This window comes from Durio zibethinus, chromosome 28, assembly GCF_047325235.1.
Source record: "Durio zibethinus cultivar Kanyao isolate XHJ-2024 chromosome 28, ASM4732523v1, whole genome shotgun sequence".
Classification (NCBI taxonomy): Eukaryota; Viridiplantae; Streptophyta; class Magnoliopsida; order Malvales; family Malvaceae; genus Durio; species Durio zibethinus.
The window spans coordinates 6,916,985-6,933,877 of NC_143189.1; the positions used below are offsets into that span (position 1 = coordinate 6,916,985).

The 16,893-nt window shown below is 31.2% G+C and overlaps 1 protein-coding gene across 3 annotated transcripts; it reads right to left on the minus strand.

Moving 5' to 3' along the window:
• Positions 1-112: 112 nt before the first annotated feature.
• Positions 113-15,108, minus strand: LOC111280598 (sulfite exporter TauE/SafE family protein 3-like). 3 transcript variants are annotated; one of them, XR_016335170.1, is made up of 5 exons: positions 14,831-15,108; positions 9,490-9,833; positions 9,043-9,202; positions 1,338-1,651; positions 118-248 (listed from the first exon to the last, which is right to left on the minus strand). XR_016335170.1 is itself a non-coding variant. In XM_089757353.1 (4 exons), exons 2-4 carry the CDS (start codon positions 9,700-9,702, stop codon positions 238-240), a joined length of 384 nt encoding a protein of 127 aa, XP_089613479.1. In that variant the 5' UTR covers positions 9,703-9,833; positions 14,831-15,104; the 3' UTR covers positions 113-237. The 3 variants fall into 3 exon arrangements, 2 of the variants coding, with proteins under 2 accessions (XP_089613479.1, XP_089613478.1); XM_089757353.1 differs by lacking the exon at positions 1,338-1,651 and having other exon boundaries at positions 113-248; positions 14,831-15,104; XM_089757352.1 differs by lacking the exon at positions 118-248 and having other exon boundaries at positions 1,260-1,651.
• Positions 15,109-16,893: the final 1,785 nt, after the last annotated feature.

Below are 16,893 nucleotides of genomic sequence, written 5' to 3' on the forward strand. Positions count from 1 at the left end.
ACTTGATTGGTGAGCTTTGGGCAGCAAATCCGTTGAAGCTCCTTTTATGACTTCTGATTTAAGGATTTGCAACAGAGCCGCACAAACAGAAAGACAGATTAAATAAATGAAAACGATCAAGAAAGGCTAATCTAAAAAGAAAAAGCAAAGAATAATATCTGAACAACTTCTTCAAGCATACTAAGATGGTGAGATGATAATGGTAAGTATTCCACTTCAGGAAGTGATCCCATGCACTCAATGTAGGCCTGCATTATCACCATGTCAACTGTTAATTCATTATCCTCATCATGGTAAACATCATGCAGCCACTAGCTACCGTTAAGAGGTGGCAGGTTCAAATTCCGATGAATACAACCTCTTCTCTCATCTCTCATACTACCATCTCTTTTGTACTAAAAAATATATATAAATCTGATTAACAGGCCATCCGATTCTGATAAGTAAATCAACCAATGCAAATTGTGGCCAATCTCGGCACTCTTTGAAAGTTCATTATTAAGCTACAATGAAAAAAGCATGCCTTTCTATCTTCCTTGGCAACTACAAACCATAAGATCAAGCTAAGCATGAGAATGAAGGAAATTCCAGAAAACGGTAGGAACCCAGACTTTGCCATTAATTGTTATATATTGATGGTATTTTATATCCAAATCAGCACAGAAAGGAAGGCAAAAGTCCTTTCATAGGTAAATAATAAAAAGGGAAACATGCATTGAATTCAGCTCTACCAAGTTTGCCATAACAAAGACCAAATGGTCTGCTTCTGGTTTCTCCTTCATGCGAAAGTATGCATTAATTGTTGGTAGGAAAGGTCAGGTTAATTCATTTTTTTGCTCCCTTCTATTAACATCGATTTGGTACCAGAAAATTAATCACTATAGGTTCTGCTCTATTTGCGAGAAAAGTAAGTCTGTCGTTTGCTGAATTCATAAATCAGTACGAGTTAATTTTGAGTAGATTTCAATGATTTTTTTTCTTTTTTGTGAAACATATATATGATTTTATAAGTGTTTTATATCAATAAAATTTAAAAGGGAAAGAACACAAAGTTAAAAAAATAAATTCTATTAATATTAGTGTAATTAATGATAGTTTTAATTTATAAAATAAAATTGACGAAATATTCAACATTTTTTGTTGCAAATATTAGTGATTTTCAAGATGGATAACCATACACATACTAAAAAAATAATATTGACTTTATATGATTTTTTCTCTTATATATATATTTTTCGAATATAGATTCAACTGCTACAAACATCATACTTCACATTTCAATAATTACTTGTAAACAATAAAAAACCAGTCCATTAAAAAAAAATGAAATAGTTTACCTCTAAAATTTCATTTGAATGCATGGTGAGAGGAATTTTCGTTCTGTTGCAACTGTGTTTTATAACTTGTGTTCAATCATAAAACGATACTCACCCATCGCAATCAGACTCTTTAAGACATAATTAATGTGTAATGGGTGGCTTGAATGTCTCCCTGTTTTGACTATTAAGTTAGGGACGGGGGATTTGTACTTCCCCCTCCCTTTTTGGATACTCTTCCTATTGCTGCTAAGGCTGATACAAGCAAATATCATCAAATCCCATATACTCGTTCCTTTCAATCCTTTTGATCATCTTAACAATGCCTAACCCACCTGTTTCATTTAAATAAATTTGTCAGTCAATAATAATATCATAGTTGAAGATATAAGCATTTTTATTCAAGAGTTTCAATCTGTGAAAAACCATAGTTAGTAAATGTTTGTATTCCCAATTGGATATAAAATACCTAGTGAAATCGCACTCCCAAAGATCATCCCAGTTAGAATGAAGATAATTATAGATGCTCTCCCTAGCATTTTGACGACTTTTCCCACTACATGTTGCCCAACAAATGCAGCAATTGTGGCAACAACAGCTAGTGAAAGAGCTGTTGAACAATGACAGTGAACAAGTATCTCTCTGAGTTTATCTAGGACTGACTTTGGCTTATTCCCATAATGAATCGTCACCGGCTTTGGAAACAGCTTTGCAGGTTTATCTGTCATGGATATTTCAACACTTTTTGAAACTTCTCCCTCTTCATAGACTTCCAACTGGTATGAATCCAAGTGCTTTTGCACCTCTTGGTGAAATTGCTCACAAGCTTCGATAGAGTGACCCATTGCCCCACTATGATATTTACAACTAGTGCCTACTATATATACTCTATGATAGCTGTGCGGACTCACTGGTTGTATCATGTCAGCTTTTCATAAAATATCAAACAGCTGACTAAGAGGTGTCATAATATCTGCCACTTCTTTCTTCAAATGGCACTCCTGTTCCTCACTCAAAGCATTCACATTATGATTAGGCAAAGGATTGCCACTAACATTTGGTGCAGTCACCCTTCCTATATCAAAGCTAATCATTCCATCATTGATCAATCGTTGTACTTTGTGTTTCAAAGCAGTGCAATTTTCAGTGGAGTGACCAGCAATCCCATAATGATAGTCACAATGGGCTGTGGGATCATACCATTTAGGGTAAGGTGGCTTAAGGGGCTCTAATTTACTAGGAGCAATCAGATGACTGTCGTAAAGCTCAAGATATAATTCTGTATAGGTCATTGGGATTAGGTCAAATATAGGCTTTTCACGAGTGGTTCGTTGCTCCCAAGAACCTCTCATTGGGCTGGCTAGACGGGTTTGAGATTTTGAGGTAGGTTGAGTGTTAGGACTATATGTGGCATTCTGAGGTTTGAAAAAATGTTGATTTGTTTGAGGGTAGGATGGTTGTGGGAATGGTTGGTATGGGTAAGGGGAAGTGTTATTTACAGTAGGATGTTATGGAAGGTATCCTTGTGGTGAGTAGGTTTGATAGCCCCCAAATTGCTGTCTATCAAAGCTTATAACCTGAGCTTCAGTCTCTTTCTTCTTTGGAGCTTTTTTGTTGGATGCTTCACCTCCTTCTAACTTACCATCCTTGATGGCACTCTTAATAATTTCTTCCAAAATTACCATATCAGTAAAATTTTTGATTGCATTCCCTATCATCTTTTCATAATAAGAAGATTTCAAGGTGCTAACAAATAGTACTGTAATCTTTTTTTTTTCAGTTAGAGGAGGTTGTACCTGAGAAACTACATCCCTCAATCTCTGGACGTATTCTTTAAAAGACTCATTTGCCTTTTTTTTTTCAAGTTTTGTAAAGACAGCTACATCTATAACATGTCGATATTGACTGATGAAATCATGAGCCATATCTCTCCAAGAATGAATGCAAGTTCTGTCCAGCTGGACATACCACATGGCAGCAGAGCCTGTAAGGCTATCTTAAAAAACATGCATTAGTAATTTTTTATTATAGGCATGGGCTGCCATCTTCTGATAATACATGGTGATATGAGTTTTTGGGTACTTCGTACCATCATATTTCTCAAATTTTAGTACATTAAATTTTGGTGGGATGACTATATCTGGGATTAAGCACAGCCCAGCAGCATCAACAGAACTATAAAATTCAATCCCTTCTACGGCCCGTAATTTTTGTTCAAGCATACTAATCTTTGGATCTTCTTGAGACTCTATCATCTTTGTTTTTTTTTGCTCCTTCTTTTTTAAGTCATCTAAATCAGGAATCGGTTCTACTATCTTTTCAATAAAGATATGATTTACATAGCTATGGTAATGCCCTGGATTCGAAGCTGATGATATTTCGGGGTATACAGGATATGAAAACTGTTGTGGCAGAATATCCTGTGTGGGTTGAGCTTGTTGTGGATCAAAACTTAGAGAATACAAAGGGTTAGCCACTTCTTGTGATGGGAGGCCTTGTTGGCTTGTGTTTTTTTCTATTCTTTTTCCCTTGTTCAGCCTATTAAGAGTATCTAAAATCTTGCTTAACTCATTTTTAATCTTTTCCTGTGCTTTCTCTAACTTTTCAAATCTGTAAAAATTTTCTTGTTCCATTTATCTGGCTCTGGCTCCTGTGTTATATCGATGGATAAGATTCTCGCTAGATGAAGCTATCCTTGAACCTTGAATACCATATCTTAGAATTAGCAAATTTATATGACTATCTTATGGTTACTTTGTTAAGTGTAATGAGTGAGAATGCGATGAATGAAAATACATGTGTGCAAAGAACACTTACCTTAAGACGGTGCTTAACTAAAAGATTTCATTTATTTCAAAGAACTTTTATTTACATTGAGTTTATCATCCTAGAGTTATAATTATAAAATCATTTGATCTGCTCATATTCAGCCTTGGCTTCTTCGATGAAGTTCAATAGACGCTGCTCATGTTCTTCTACTGGGGCCACCACTTGTTTCAATCCCTCTGCCTCTTCTACCATCTCTCTTGCCTTGCATACCCTTTTATAAATTTAGGTTGCTAGGTGTTCAATGTACTTTTATCTTCTTAAGTTCTCTATTTTATCACATCAGACTTGGTATGATAACTCTCTATGTGCTCTAACCAATGCAGTAATATGGTTTTCTTGTTCATTCAACTTTTGTCTCAACCTGCTTAGGTAGCTATTCAACATGTTATTCTCTGTCTGTACTTAGGTACTTTTTTCTTTTCAGTATATTCTTATTTCAATCTTGCATTCTCTTCAGTCAGCTTAACAATTGTTATCTCTTTAGCCTTTTCTCTCACACATAACCTCTTATGTTCTTGGTGTAGCTTTGCTAGGTCTTCAATAGGTGTATCACGTTTTCTAACAATCTTGTACACTCTGGCTTCATGTCTTTCAGCTCTATCTTTCCACTGATATTTTTTTTCTCGAAGCTTCTGGATTTCTTGCTTTAACTTATCTTTTTCAAACTCAAACTCTTTTGTCATAAGCTCTAATTCTGATGATGTCACTTCAAGCTTTCCTCCTGTTGGCGGTTGAAAGCTTTCATAAATGAATACCATTTCTTGTCTTTATTTTACTTTCCAAGGCAAATACCCTAGAGTGACTTTATCAGTAAACGGTCCAGGGCTCATTCTTTGAGGGTTTTTCCATGCTTTAATCATCTCATTCATCCTCTGAAATGCTTTTAGCTCGCTGTAAGAAAAATCTAATTGATGAGGCCCATACGTTATAGAATAACTGTTTTACCCTGAACTACCTTCTCACTAGAAGAGGTGCATAATTTGTCGCTCCCCATAAACCCAAAAGTGGGATCACTGTATTATCCCCACACTAATACAACATAGGTTCACGATTCATCCACGAGACTAACCATCTTACTTCGGTATTGATCAAGTTTTATAGAAAAACTATCCATTTCTTTTTAGAGTTTTATTCTGACCACCCACTTTCACAGAATTTTTTGATCGAAGCTCGATTACATACATAAAGCTTTGAGAAAGCACATTTTCTCCATTCGAAGTGGTTTTTCATCTATAAGTATAATAACTATATGCAGCCTATAAAATGCCATTCATTTTGACGACAATAACTCAAAGATCTGATAGTCTCTGTTAATAATACCGTTGAATGGTTACAGCCATTGATCACACTCTTGAAGAAGTCAGCCACCGCTATTTCAATATAACCTAAAACTTTTGAAAATATCACCATTTCGTATATGGCTAAGGCAAATACATCTAACCATTGTTCTTCGTTGGCATGTTACATTAGAAACTCATGAAAAAACTTTCAAGGTAGGCAAACCTGTTCTTGTTTCTTCTTTGTATGAAAATTCATAACTTTTTTGTCTATCCCCATGAGTCGAGCCAAACCCTTACGAAATCCTAACTTGTGTTTTTTGACATATATCTTATCAGAAGCCTTGAGGTGCAAACCCAACAAAGTCAAATATTCTTCGATGGTTGGATCATGTTAGCTTCATTGAAGATGAAATACTTGTATGTAAGATCTCAGAATTACGTTGTAGCTCTGATTAGTTGATCGTCGATAACTATTACGAGAAGGTGTGCTATATACCCGTGTCTCTGGTAAAATTGTTCTTATTTTGACGGACTCATCTTCTTCCATATATCAACCAAGTCTTCTAAATTATTTTGTTTGAGAATGATAGATGTTTCTTGAGACAAGATAGAATCATATCCGATTGGTAAGCAATCACCTATCTTCAGTTGAATTTTTTCTAACTGGACCTTTACTTCGTTGGGTGACTCGCAAGGAGCTAATACAGATGAAAAATAAACTAGTCGTTCTATGGAGTTCATGAAAAATTTATGTTGAAGACCGTCTTTCAAGCAAATGTTCTTTATGCAACTTTATGATATGAGCATGAACCAATGCAAAAGAATAAGAAAAAATGTTAGTATGCCCAGAAAAAAAGGAATAAATAAATAACTAAGTAAATTAAAACATTACACAGAATAAAAGGAATGAACCCTATGCTTTTGGTCAATTCTAAAAAGGAAGGCTGATGGCTCTATCTATAGGTTAGGCATTTTTAAGGTTCACTATATGTGGTTTAAAGTTAAAGTCTAAAGGTTTTCAAATTGCTCCTTACATTATGTCCATCACAGACTAGTAAGGTACCCTAATCCTTACCCATTACAGGCTACAAGCGAAAAATATTCAATTTGAGTGAGAGTATTTCGCTAGCCATTACGAAGGCATTAAACCTCACGAAAGCAATAGGTACTTTACTTTCTCTTAGAGGGACGGAGCTCGGGTATAGAGCTCATGTTATGCATATGCATATGAATGACATAATTAATAAAGTAAATAAACATGAATGAATAAAAGAATCTATACAAAAGGTTCAATTTTATTAGGCTTTCGGATAACACAAATTTATTTGCTGGCCTAACTCTCAAACGTCTTCAGTGGAGTCGTCAAACTGTCATAACGTTTAAATTCGGAGATCTATTGCTAGACATTGACTTGAAGAAGTTACCACCATTCTTTTTTATCTAGTTGCGATTGGTCACCTAAGGAATCTATCCTTTTAAGGAACACCTAAACTAAAGGTCCCCAAAAGAATAGGTTCAGGTCTAATAACCAGAACAGGGTTCGAGAGTATGATTACGTGTGAAAAAGGTTGTAGCACCCTCATAACGCCTATCGAAATATGGTACCCGCTTAATTTTATATTATTCAATAAGCCTTACAAATTTATCAAATAATTAATTATTAAAAATTATTCTCAATTAACTCTAATACTTTTAGCAAAAAATTGAAAAAATTTTCTCACCTTAAGAGTATGTAAGGAGACTACTGTTTCACTTGTAGAGGCTCTATCGTCGGATTATTTAACATTAAAGAAAATTCAAGAAACAAAAATAAAAAAATGATTCAGCTTTAGGTATAAATCCTTTTCTCTTCAAAAACTCATTGCTTTTGTACAAGAAAAATTGATACTTTCAACTTTTCCTCAAAAACCTTTTTTAGAAAATTATTTTCAAAGAAAATTGATATTTTCAACTTTTCTTTTTAGAAAACTTATTTTCAAGAAAAATTGATACTTTCAACTTTTCTTCAAAAATATTTTTTAAAAAACTTATTTTCAAGAAAAATTGATACTTTCAACTTTTCCTCAAAAATATTTTTTAGAAAACTTATTTTCAAGAAAAATTGATACTTTTAACTTCTCCTCAAAAATATATTTTTTAGAATTTTTATTTAAAGAAAAATCAATAAATAAAATAAAATAAAAATAAAAATAGAATAAATAAAATAAAATAAGAAATACTAAATAATTCAAATCTAATCAATAAATAATAATAAAAATAAATAAATAAATAAATAATAATAAAAATAAAAAACCTTGGAACGGCTCGGCTCGGCTCGACTTAGCGGCTCGGGAGTATGCGGTTCGGGGACGACTCGGCTTCGACTTGGTTCCAACCTAGGTGAAGAAACGGGTCGCTAGATCGAGTGCGCTACGGGTTAGGTCTTCCGAATGGGAATGCGTGGATTCTAAGGTTTTCTTAAGCGCAAAACGACATCATTTTAACATGGTATAAAAGGTTCTAACCTCAATTTTTTCAACAGATCTCCCATTTCCTCTCTCTCCCTTCCCTTTCTTTCCTCCTCCCTCTCTCTACCCGAACCAAGAACTCCGGTTGAATCTCATCAGATTCTAAAAAATATCATTAAAATCTAAGTTTTTTACTGAAAGTTCACTGAAAAGTTGATCGGTTTTTGAAAATAGTACGTCGAAAACTGGGTAGCTGGCTGAAAAATTCAACCGGTGCCTGAAAAACCATCGAAAAATTTAAACTTTATCGAAAAATTTAAACTTTATCGAAAAATTCACCGGAATTTGAAAATTTTTCAGAAATTTCCAAAAAATTTTGTCTAAAAATCCTCCAAAATCTCTAAAAAAACTCATAAAATTGCTTCTGATCCTTTTGAATGCCTCTTTTTCTTTCTTTTTTCGCTCTCTCTCTGTGTTTTCTGTGTTTGTTCCGGCACCTAATTATAGGGATTGATCAGAAGAGTTTCTGATCAATCCCAATTCCCTCTGGGATTTGGATTCAATCTTTGAATCAAATCTCAACTCTGTCAGCCTCAAATTCAGGCCAAAATTTCAGTTTTTTTCTGATCCTAATCCTAATAGAAAATCAATCAAGAAAAAAAAATAAAAAAATATATTAATAGATAAATAATAATATATGAATAGATAAATAATAAAAAAAAATTAACAGATAAATAATAAAATATGTTAATAGATAAATAATAATAATAAAATTATATATTAATAAATAATAATAGTAATAATAAATAAATAAAAATAAAAAATAAAAAAAAATAAATTTACAAATGAGCTTATCAATTTGGACCAGGCCCAATTAATTCGAACCTGGATCAAATTGAGTGTCTACAAATATAATTTTCTATTTATTAGTGTTTGGTTGGAAAGATTAAAAAAATTAAGAAAAAAAAAATCTTCTTTCATCTATTGCTTGGTAGAGTGGAAAAATGAAAAAAAAAAAAAAAGTTATATTATTTTATCATTATAATGTTTTAAAATTAAGATAAAAAAAATTTAATACAATGAACAATTTGTAGATATGTAACAAACACCTTTACGAAGAAGTTGAAAAATACTAGATGTTGTCAACGGTGGAAATTGGATTATTCTTACATTTTGATATTGCTGTAGATGATTTGGGATCAGACCCAATAACCAAGGCAAGCATGGGAACAAATATACCGCCTCCACCTACACCCCCAACACTCCCAAACGCTGCACCAAGGAATCCAAGTATTGAACCCACCACAATTTTCCAGCCAAATCTCAGGTCCTGTATTAAAATATTTCACAAATCATAATTACTCAAAATATCTCCGAGTCAACAGACAATTATTTAAAGCCAAAGAAAAAGAGAGAGGGAGGGAGGAGAAGGCAAAAACAAAGAGAAAAAGGCAAAATGACATTGTAGACTTAGGCTTACAAAAGTCTTAGAAACACAATAATTTTGTTTTCTCAAATTATTAATATTGAAAAAATAAATCAGATGTTTAAAAGATTGCAAACATGGGGAAACTCCAAAAAGTGTTAAATCAGGAACAACATAAAAATTGGACTTACAGGCCATTCATGTTCATAACGCGGTTTATTGTTCTGCTCTAACAACTTCAATGATTTCCGAACATAGTTGTTCTCTTGAGTCTCATTATAACCTGAAACTTCATTTCTCAGACTTAGTTCTGCTGTAACAAGCACTAAATCCACAGCAAGAAAACCAATCAATGTTATTTCTGTCAATATCAACCGCCATCCTTTTGACCGAGCAGCCATCATATCCAATTTTCTCAAACTAAAGATGAATCCGAAGCATAAAACAGACAGGACATATGCTGGGAACTCAAGCTTCGTCCAAAGTCCAGTTTTCAGACATAATTATGCCCGATGTTAAGTACAATCTATACAAACTTTAATAATTCTTTTGTCAGTTTTTAAAATTGCAGCCTCTATAGTTCACATTCAAAACTATTCCAAGTAGACATTTTTGGAAGCTGCAGGCATGATTATAGACAAACAAATATACACAGCTTGTTCTTGACTGCTTTTGTTTCTAGCTGGTTACTGATGTATGATCACAAAGCAAACGAACAAAGCAGATGCATGGGAACTGAGAAGAAAACAAAACAGGGGAAAGGAGGGAATTCTGCTGTCGATTTGAAATTGTCATTCAAGGAACTGTTGCGGCTTTTTTTTAAACTTGGATTGACAGTCACATTTAAGCCATACATGTGTACAACTTATTGCCCAGGCAGCAATAACAGAAGCTAACTCAACTACCAATAACCTCAAGTCAAAACTAAACTTAACTAAAGTTAGCAGTGAAGACTGAGGAGAGAACAGAAACGTAAGTTCTGCACAGCATATTAAGCACGCTGCCGTCCTTACTTTTCTGCTCTTGAATCCAAGATGATATCCCTAAAATGATGCAGTTTTTCTTGGAAAGTGATTCTCGAGATTTTATATATTTAGTAATAGTTTCGTCTGGTGGTCGTAGTGTTCACATGATTTTTCAGTGAGGATTGTATAAATAGATTGAACCAACAGTAATGCCAACTGAAGATATGTCCATTTGTGTGATTTGGGGTTCATTTTTAGAGCTTCAAACACGTTTTTACAATTTCCTTTTAGCATAAAATGTTAGTTAAAGGGATTTTTTTCCCTAATTGCACAAAATTGCATTCTAAAAGTGATTTATTCAAAGATTCATTAATTTTTTTTCTATTTGAATTTATCAAATTTATATCTTATCACTAAAATTAAAAATTCAGTACTTCATAAATACATCACGTAATTATTGACAAGGTTCATTCATGTTGCATCTAATCCTTTATCATTTATTTTTGGTACATACGACGTAACCTAAGTCTAATTATCAAAACCTAGGACCTCAGCTACGAAATCCTGTTTGCTTATATACTCTGTGAAAACGTGCGTTAAAAGGTATGAATATACATATTTCGATCCGATTCTTTATCTGCTTCATTTAAAAAAGAAATTATAATTTGTGAAGAATTTATATATGATGAATTATCTGTGTATAAATTTTATATATTATCAGTGAATTTAATGATATCATCTAATTAGTAAAATAAATCAGATGATGTTATTTTATTAAAAAATAAATTTTTTAAAAAATATTAATTTTTGTATATTTATTTTAAAAATTGATATTTATTCATTAATAAAGTGATATCATTTTATTTATTGATAATGTATAAAATCTATACATTAATAGTATATTAAATATAAATTCATTTGTGAATTCAAAATTTGAGTAGCTGAAATTTGCATTTAATTATGCATGTACGTCGCTTTACAAACTAATTAATTCGGTTGCTTAATTTCTGTTTCTAGAATTTTGTTTATGAATTGCCAAGAAAATGGGAATATTCATTCAAATGTATTTGACATGTTAGTATAATTTTATAATTTTACAAACAAAATTAAAAAATTGACGCATATTTTACTTTTTAATTAATTTTTTATATATCATTTTATTAATCCAGTTTAAAAAGTCTATTACCAATATATGAAATAAAATTTTACCTTTTAGCTTAAAAATTAAAAAAAAATTATTAAATAAAATTTTATTAAAATTTTTTAACTTCATAAGCGATATTAACATAATGACACATATTTCCTTAATATAAAAAAAAACCTAATAAAAAAAGTGACACATATATCATTCTATTAATCTCAATTGTGAAATTAAAAAACTCTATCTACAATATATCAAATAAATTCTAAAAAACGAAAGGTAAGCATTTTTTTTTTTTTTTTGTTCTCTCTAGCTGCAAGTGATCACCAACATTTTTCTGGCCTTTGCCAATTTATATTATAACCCTGGAAACATTTGGCAAAAAAAAAAAAAAGACAGTTCTCATTCACATTTAGAGTGTGGCAACCAAAGTGCTAGCTATTAATAGTTTGATGGAGATTGAAGAGCTTACAAGAAAATAATTCAAAATTTTCGATTATTAGGGGAGGCATGTGAAGATATTGTAGATTTCAAATCATTTTCTGGTCCATGTCATGCATTAGTTGTTTTTGATTTTGAGTTACAATGAAGTTTTTTTGGGAACATGACCAATCTATAGTTTTGCGAGAGCAAAATAATAATTTGAATATGACACTTCAAATTCCAATAGGAAGAACAAGGTAGATTAATGCATCATCAAGGACAAAAATCTTCAACATTAAGATTGAAGACAATGTGATATATATGGATGGGTAGAATCTGACAACTTTATAGTGATTAATTTGATGAATTTCATTTGTTTATTATTAGGTATAGAAATCATTAAAGACAGGTTTTTCATGTGATGTTTCATTTCAATATTCATTTCAAAGATAAGGATAAATCTAGTAAAGGGCATCCTCAGGTATAGATATATCAAAAACAAAACAAAACATTTACTTTTAATTTATATTCAGACAAATACACGTCATTTTCAACAAAAGAGTTGTCAAATAAAAAAAAAAAAAAGAAATTATTAGATAGGAGCAGCTTGAGGTAGAACAATATCTATGAACATGAAATACTTGTACATTAGAGAAGCTACTTCTTTTCTAGCTTGGAAAATAGTTGAGCTTGTGAACATGTACACCTATAAATATAGTCGTCAAACCTTTAAAACTGCGAATATATATATACTAAGTTTATTATTTTTAAGAATTTTATATAATATTTTTATAAAAGAGATAACAAATTAAAAATATTAAAATTTAAATTTCAGATTCGATAATAACATTAATTTGTCAACCACAAGAATTCAAGCATTGATGATGAGTGACCTGCTATTATTTGAACCAAACACTTAATTGTACTCTTTCTGTAGCTACTAACTAAAATTTCTATTTTAATTTAAGTTGTTAAGTCAAAAACCTCCCCATCATCAATTAGATAATCAAACAAGCGAAAGCACAAAAAACAATCAATTATTTACACAAAAGATAATATTTTAACTCAACTTGAAGTGATTTATATCCACAAATGAAATAAAAGATCTACTAATTACAAAGAATTATAAACAATCAAATAATTATTTATAATTAATACTCATGAACATTTTCCTTTAGTTCTACAAAATATTCTCAATCCAAATAAATATTCATTACATACCTATCTATATGGATCATCTCATTCTTTTTTAATCTATTTACAAATATTTAAATGTACACACTCATTCTCATTTAATTCACTTACAAATATTCAAACATATACACTCATACAAGTTGTCTTAAAAATCTTACTTTCTTGTATTTTTCTCTCATACCTAATTTCATTAAAACTTTTACTATTTATAAATATGCTAATTTAACTATTAAGAATTTCTTTTAATTTTTTTTGTAAATTTTTTTTCCATCAAATAATATCTAACTAATCTTGAAAAAGTTCCAAATAAATCTTGTATGGAGTTAAGTTACTATTACTAACAATTTCATTAGTTTTTTTACCTCTTGTTTTGACATTAGGTATAGAATATGAAAAAAGGAAAATATGTATAGGACTTGTAAGTTTTCGTATCTCAAATAGAATCAGATTTTAAGTACTTATCAAACCAAGCTTAAATAAATATATATATATATATACGTAAGTTTTTATGGATGATTTTGAAATTCGAGTTTTGGATGTTTTCAATTTTAATTTTAAAAAATTGAACCTCAAATGCCAAAAATGCCTTGGCTAATGCTAAAGTGAAACACTCTCTTTTCCATTTTTTTTTTTCTCAACATTATTAAACAATTTGTTGACAAAAATTGAGGCAATCGACACTGTTTGGTATATATTGTTGGACTGCAATCAAATTCCATTGTAAATACATACAGGTACTTAAGCACTTAATTCACTCAACAAATTGACTGCATATCGTTTAATTGTGATGTATTCTTAGAATTTTGGTTTTTTATTGCACAAGAATAATTTTAATATATGATTATCATAACTATAAATTTATAATAAAAAAATAATAAGTTTTTAAATTATGATTTGATAATTTTCAATTAATTAACATTTGAAATATAACAAATTAATTTCCATATATCAATCTTCAAGATCAAGATTGAACAATATTTGACTAAAATCTAAAACATTTAGAATGTAATATGACTTTGTATGCACAGAGAGAACCTCTGTTTGTTGAAATGAAATTGATAGATAAAGCATCAATGATAGAAATAGCTAGCTTTATAAGTTCTTTCCAATTTATTTATATTTGAGACTATTAAGATTTAAATTTGATTATTAAAATTAAAAATTCAATACTCAATTCAGAGACTATTGATATGACCAACTACCAAAAGAGCATTGTCATTATGTCATCCATATAATTTGAGGATTATTTTTATTCAATTAAACAAATTAATATGATCCATGCTTTCAATAAAAGTCTCCGAAAAAGAGAAATTATTAGATAGGAACATCTTATTAGGTAAGATTCTTATTAGGTAAAAATATTATGAATTAATATTTTTTAAAAAAAATTTAAAAATAAATATTTTTTAACTTATTTTACAATTATTATAACTATTAGTATATAACATATTTATACTAACAAATATTTATATATCATCAAAAAAAATTTACTAATAATACTAATTTTATAAAATATTGATATAAGCACTGTTTATACTGACAATAATAAAAATTCGTTAATATAAATATTTTTCACTTAAATAATTTGACTATTAATATATATAAGTGTTAATATATAACATATTTATATCCACGAATAGTTATATATTATCAGAAAAATTTATTTATATTGATGACTTTATAAAAATATTAATAAATATATAGTATATTCTGACAATATTAAAAATCTGTTAATAAAATTTTTTTTATATATAATTTGATTGTAAATATAATCAAACGATAGAATATTAAAAAAAATTTGTAGTGTACCTTGGTAGAAAAGATGGGTTCCAAACCAGCTTTTCAGGTGCCGGCAGTCATGGGCTCAAGGACGGCACGAGCTAGCGGCAAGAAGAGGGCGGCATGTGCTGACGATGTGGAAAGGGTGCCATGGGCTGGTGGCAAAAAGCGAAAAGAAAAGAGGAGATGAGAGAGAAGAAAGAAGAAGAAAAAGAAGAAAAGAGAGAAATTGATGAATTAGGGATTTTAGTCAGCGAAGAAAGGAAAGGGGGAAAGGAATTTTTACATTTAATTGACTTTTAGCAAAGGATTACTGACGAATTTTCCGTCGATAATTCAAAATTTTTTCAACTTTTAGTGACGGGTTACCAACGTCGATATTTCTAACTTTTAGCAATGAAATCCATCTCTAATTAAATTTTTTTTTTCCTAATTTAATTAAAAAATATTTTTATTATTTCAAATAAAATTTTTTTTATCAATGGAAAATATTTATCTGTAAAGAACATGCCAAATCCTCATTTTCTCATGGCAACTTCACCTACAAAATACTAAACGGATTATTTTTTGTTGCAAAAAAAATTCTAATTTTTTAAAAAAATTTTTTGTCAATAAATCATTGAAAATCCATCAATAATTACTAACGAAAAAATTTCGTCGATATTAAAGAGATTTCTAGTAGTGTCTTAAGAGTTGTATAATATTTGCCCAATTGCTTTCTTTCCTTTTATTTCCATTTCGTTGTGAGAAATCGTTTTCTTCACATTTCTTGTTGGGGGTGTTCTACAAAGGAAAATGATCAGTTGAAGTAGGAAAGAAATGGTGGCTTGGGTTGAAGGAACAAAGTTCAAGAATACCAAAGCAGAAGCATAACTGGTCAAAGACAATACCAAAGCAATCCTAAAGAATGAAACTCGTAAAAAATGAACCTTAAGATCCAGATGTCCCAATGAATTATTGGCATGGATAATAAAAAAAAATTGTTGAAGAAAAATCAGCTAAAGAACTGTTTTACAGAAAAATGAATCAAGGATGAGAAGTATGATCCAAGGGGTGGCAAGTTGTGGCACAAGATTTGGAGAGCAAGGGTTTCTAACAAAATTTAAGATTTTTGGTTCGAGGTTGTGTCATGACCTCCCCCCTCTCTGTGGGAACTTGTGGAAGAAGAGGAGACAATGATAGATGTAGTCAAGGAGTGTTTATTTGCTAATGAGAGGCAATTCAAACCAACTTAGAGGAGGCTTGGGCGAGTATTGGTGTTTCCACTGCTTATAATTGGTTTTCTGTTGTGGCAACCCAAGTAGACCAGAAGAATTTTGGCAGAGGTCTTGTTATAAGTCACTTGTAATAACCTGGGCTGTTTGCAAAAATCGGAATACTGAGGTAAAGAACCATGAGAAGAGAAGTCCAAACATCGCTGCTAGTTTTGCTATGAATTAGCTGGAACAACATCATAAGGCTCAAGGAACCAATGATAGCAGACCCTCTCGAGCTAAAGCTAAACGGCAGAAACCACCTTTGGATTTTGTCAAAATCAAATTTGCTGGTGCTGTTATATACTGATGAAGCGTTGGGAGGTATTGGTGCAGTGATCAGGGGTGTGGATGGGAACGTTCTTGGTGCGTGCTCCACTACACATGTAGCAGTTTTAATTGGATGATTAATATATTTTACTCCTTTAATCTTAGGTAACTTGTCCAACATGCAATTTATGCAATAAGAATATGGGGCGGCCAAATTGATTTGAACCACAATCACTGGTACTCATTTCAGTGGCTTTTTTAAATGAAAAGGTGAGAGGCAGAATTAATCTAAAATTTTGGAAACCAAAGAAATGATAGAGGGTCAAAAAAAAAAAAAAGAAGCAGAGCATGGGTTCTGTCTGGCTGGTCCCACGTCTTCTTCAATGCTGAAGTGAGGCCAATTAGGCAGATCCATGGGGATGGGCTCGAAGCCAGCATTAAAAAAGGAAGGATTGGGCTTGGCCAGCGAGTTTAATCATGCTTCTCACTTTTCACTTGACACTACAGTGTCGGAAAGATATTAAATTTTTAAAATTCAAAATTTTAATACTAAACACAACATGACTCACT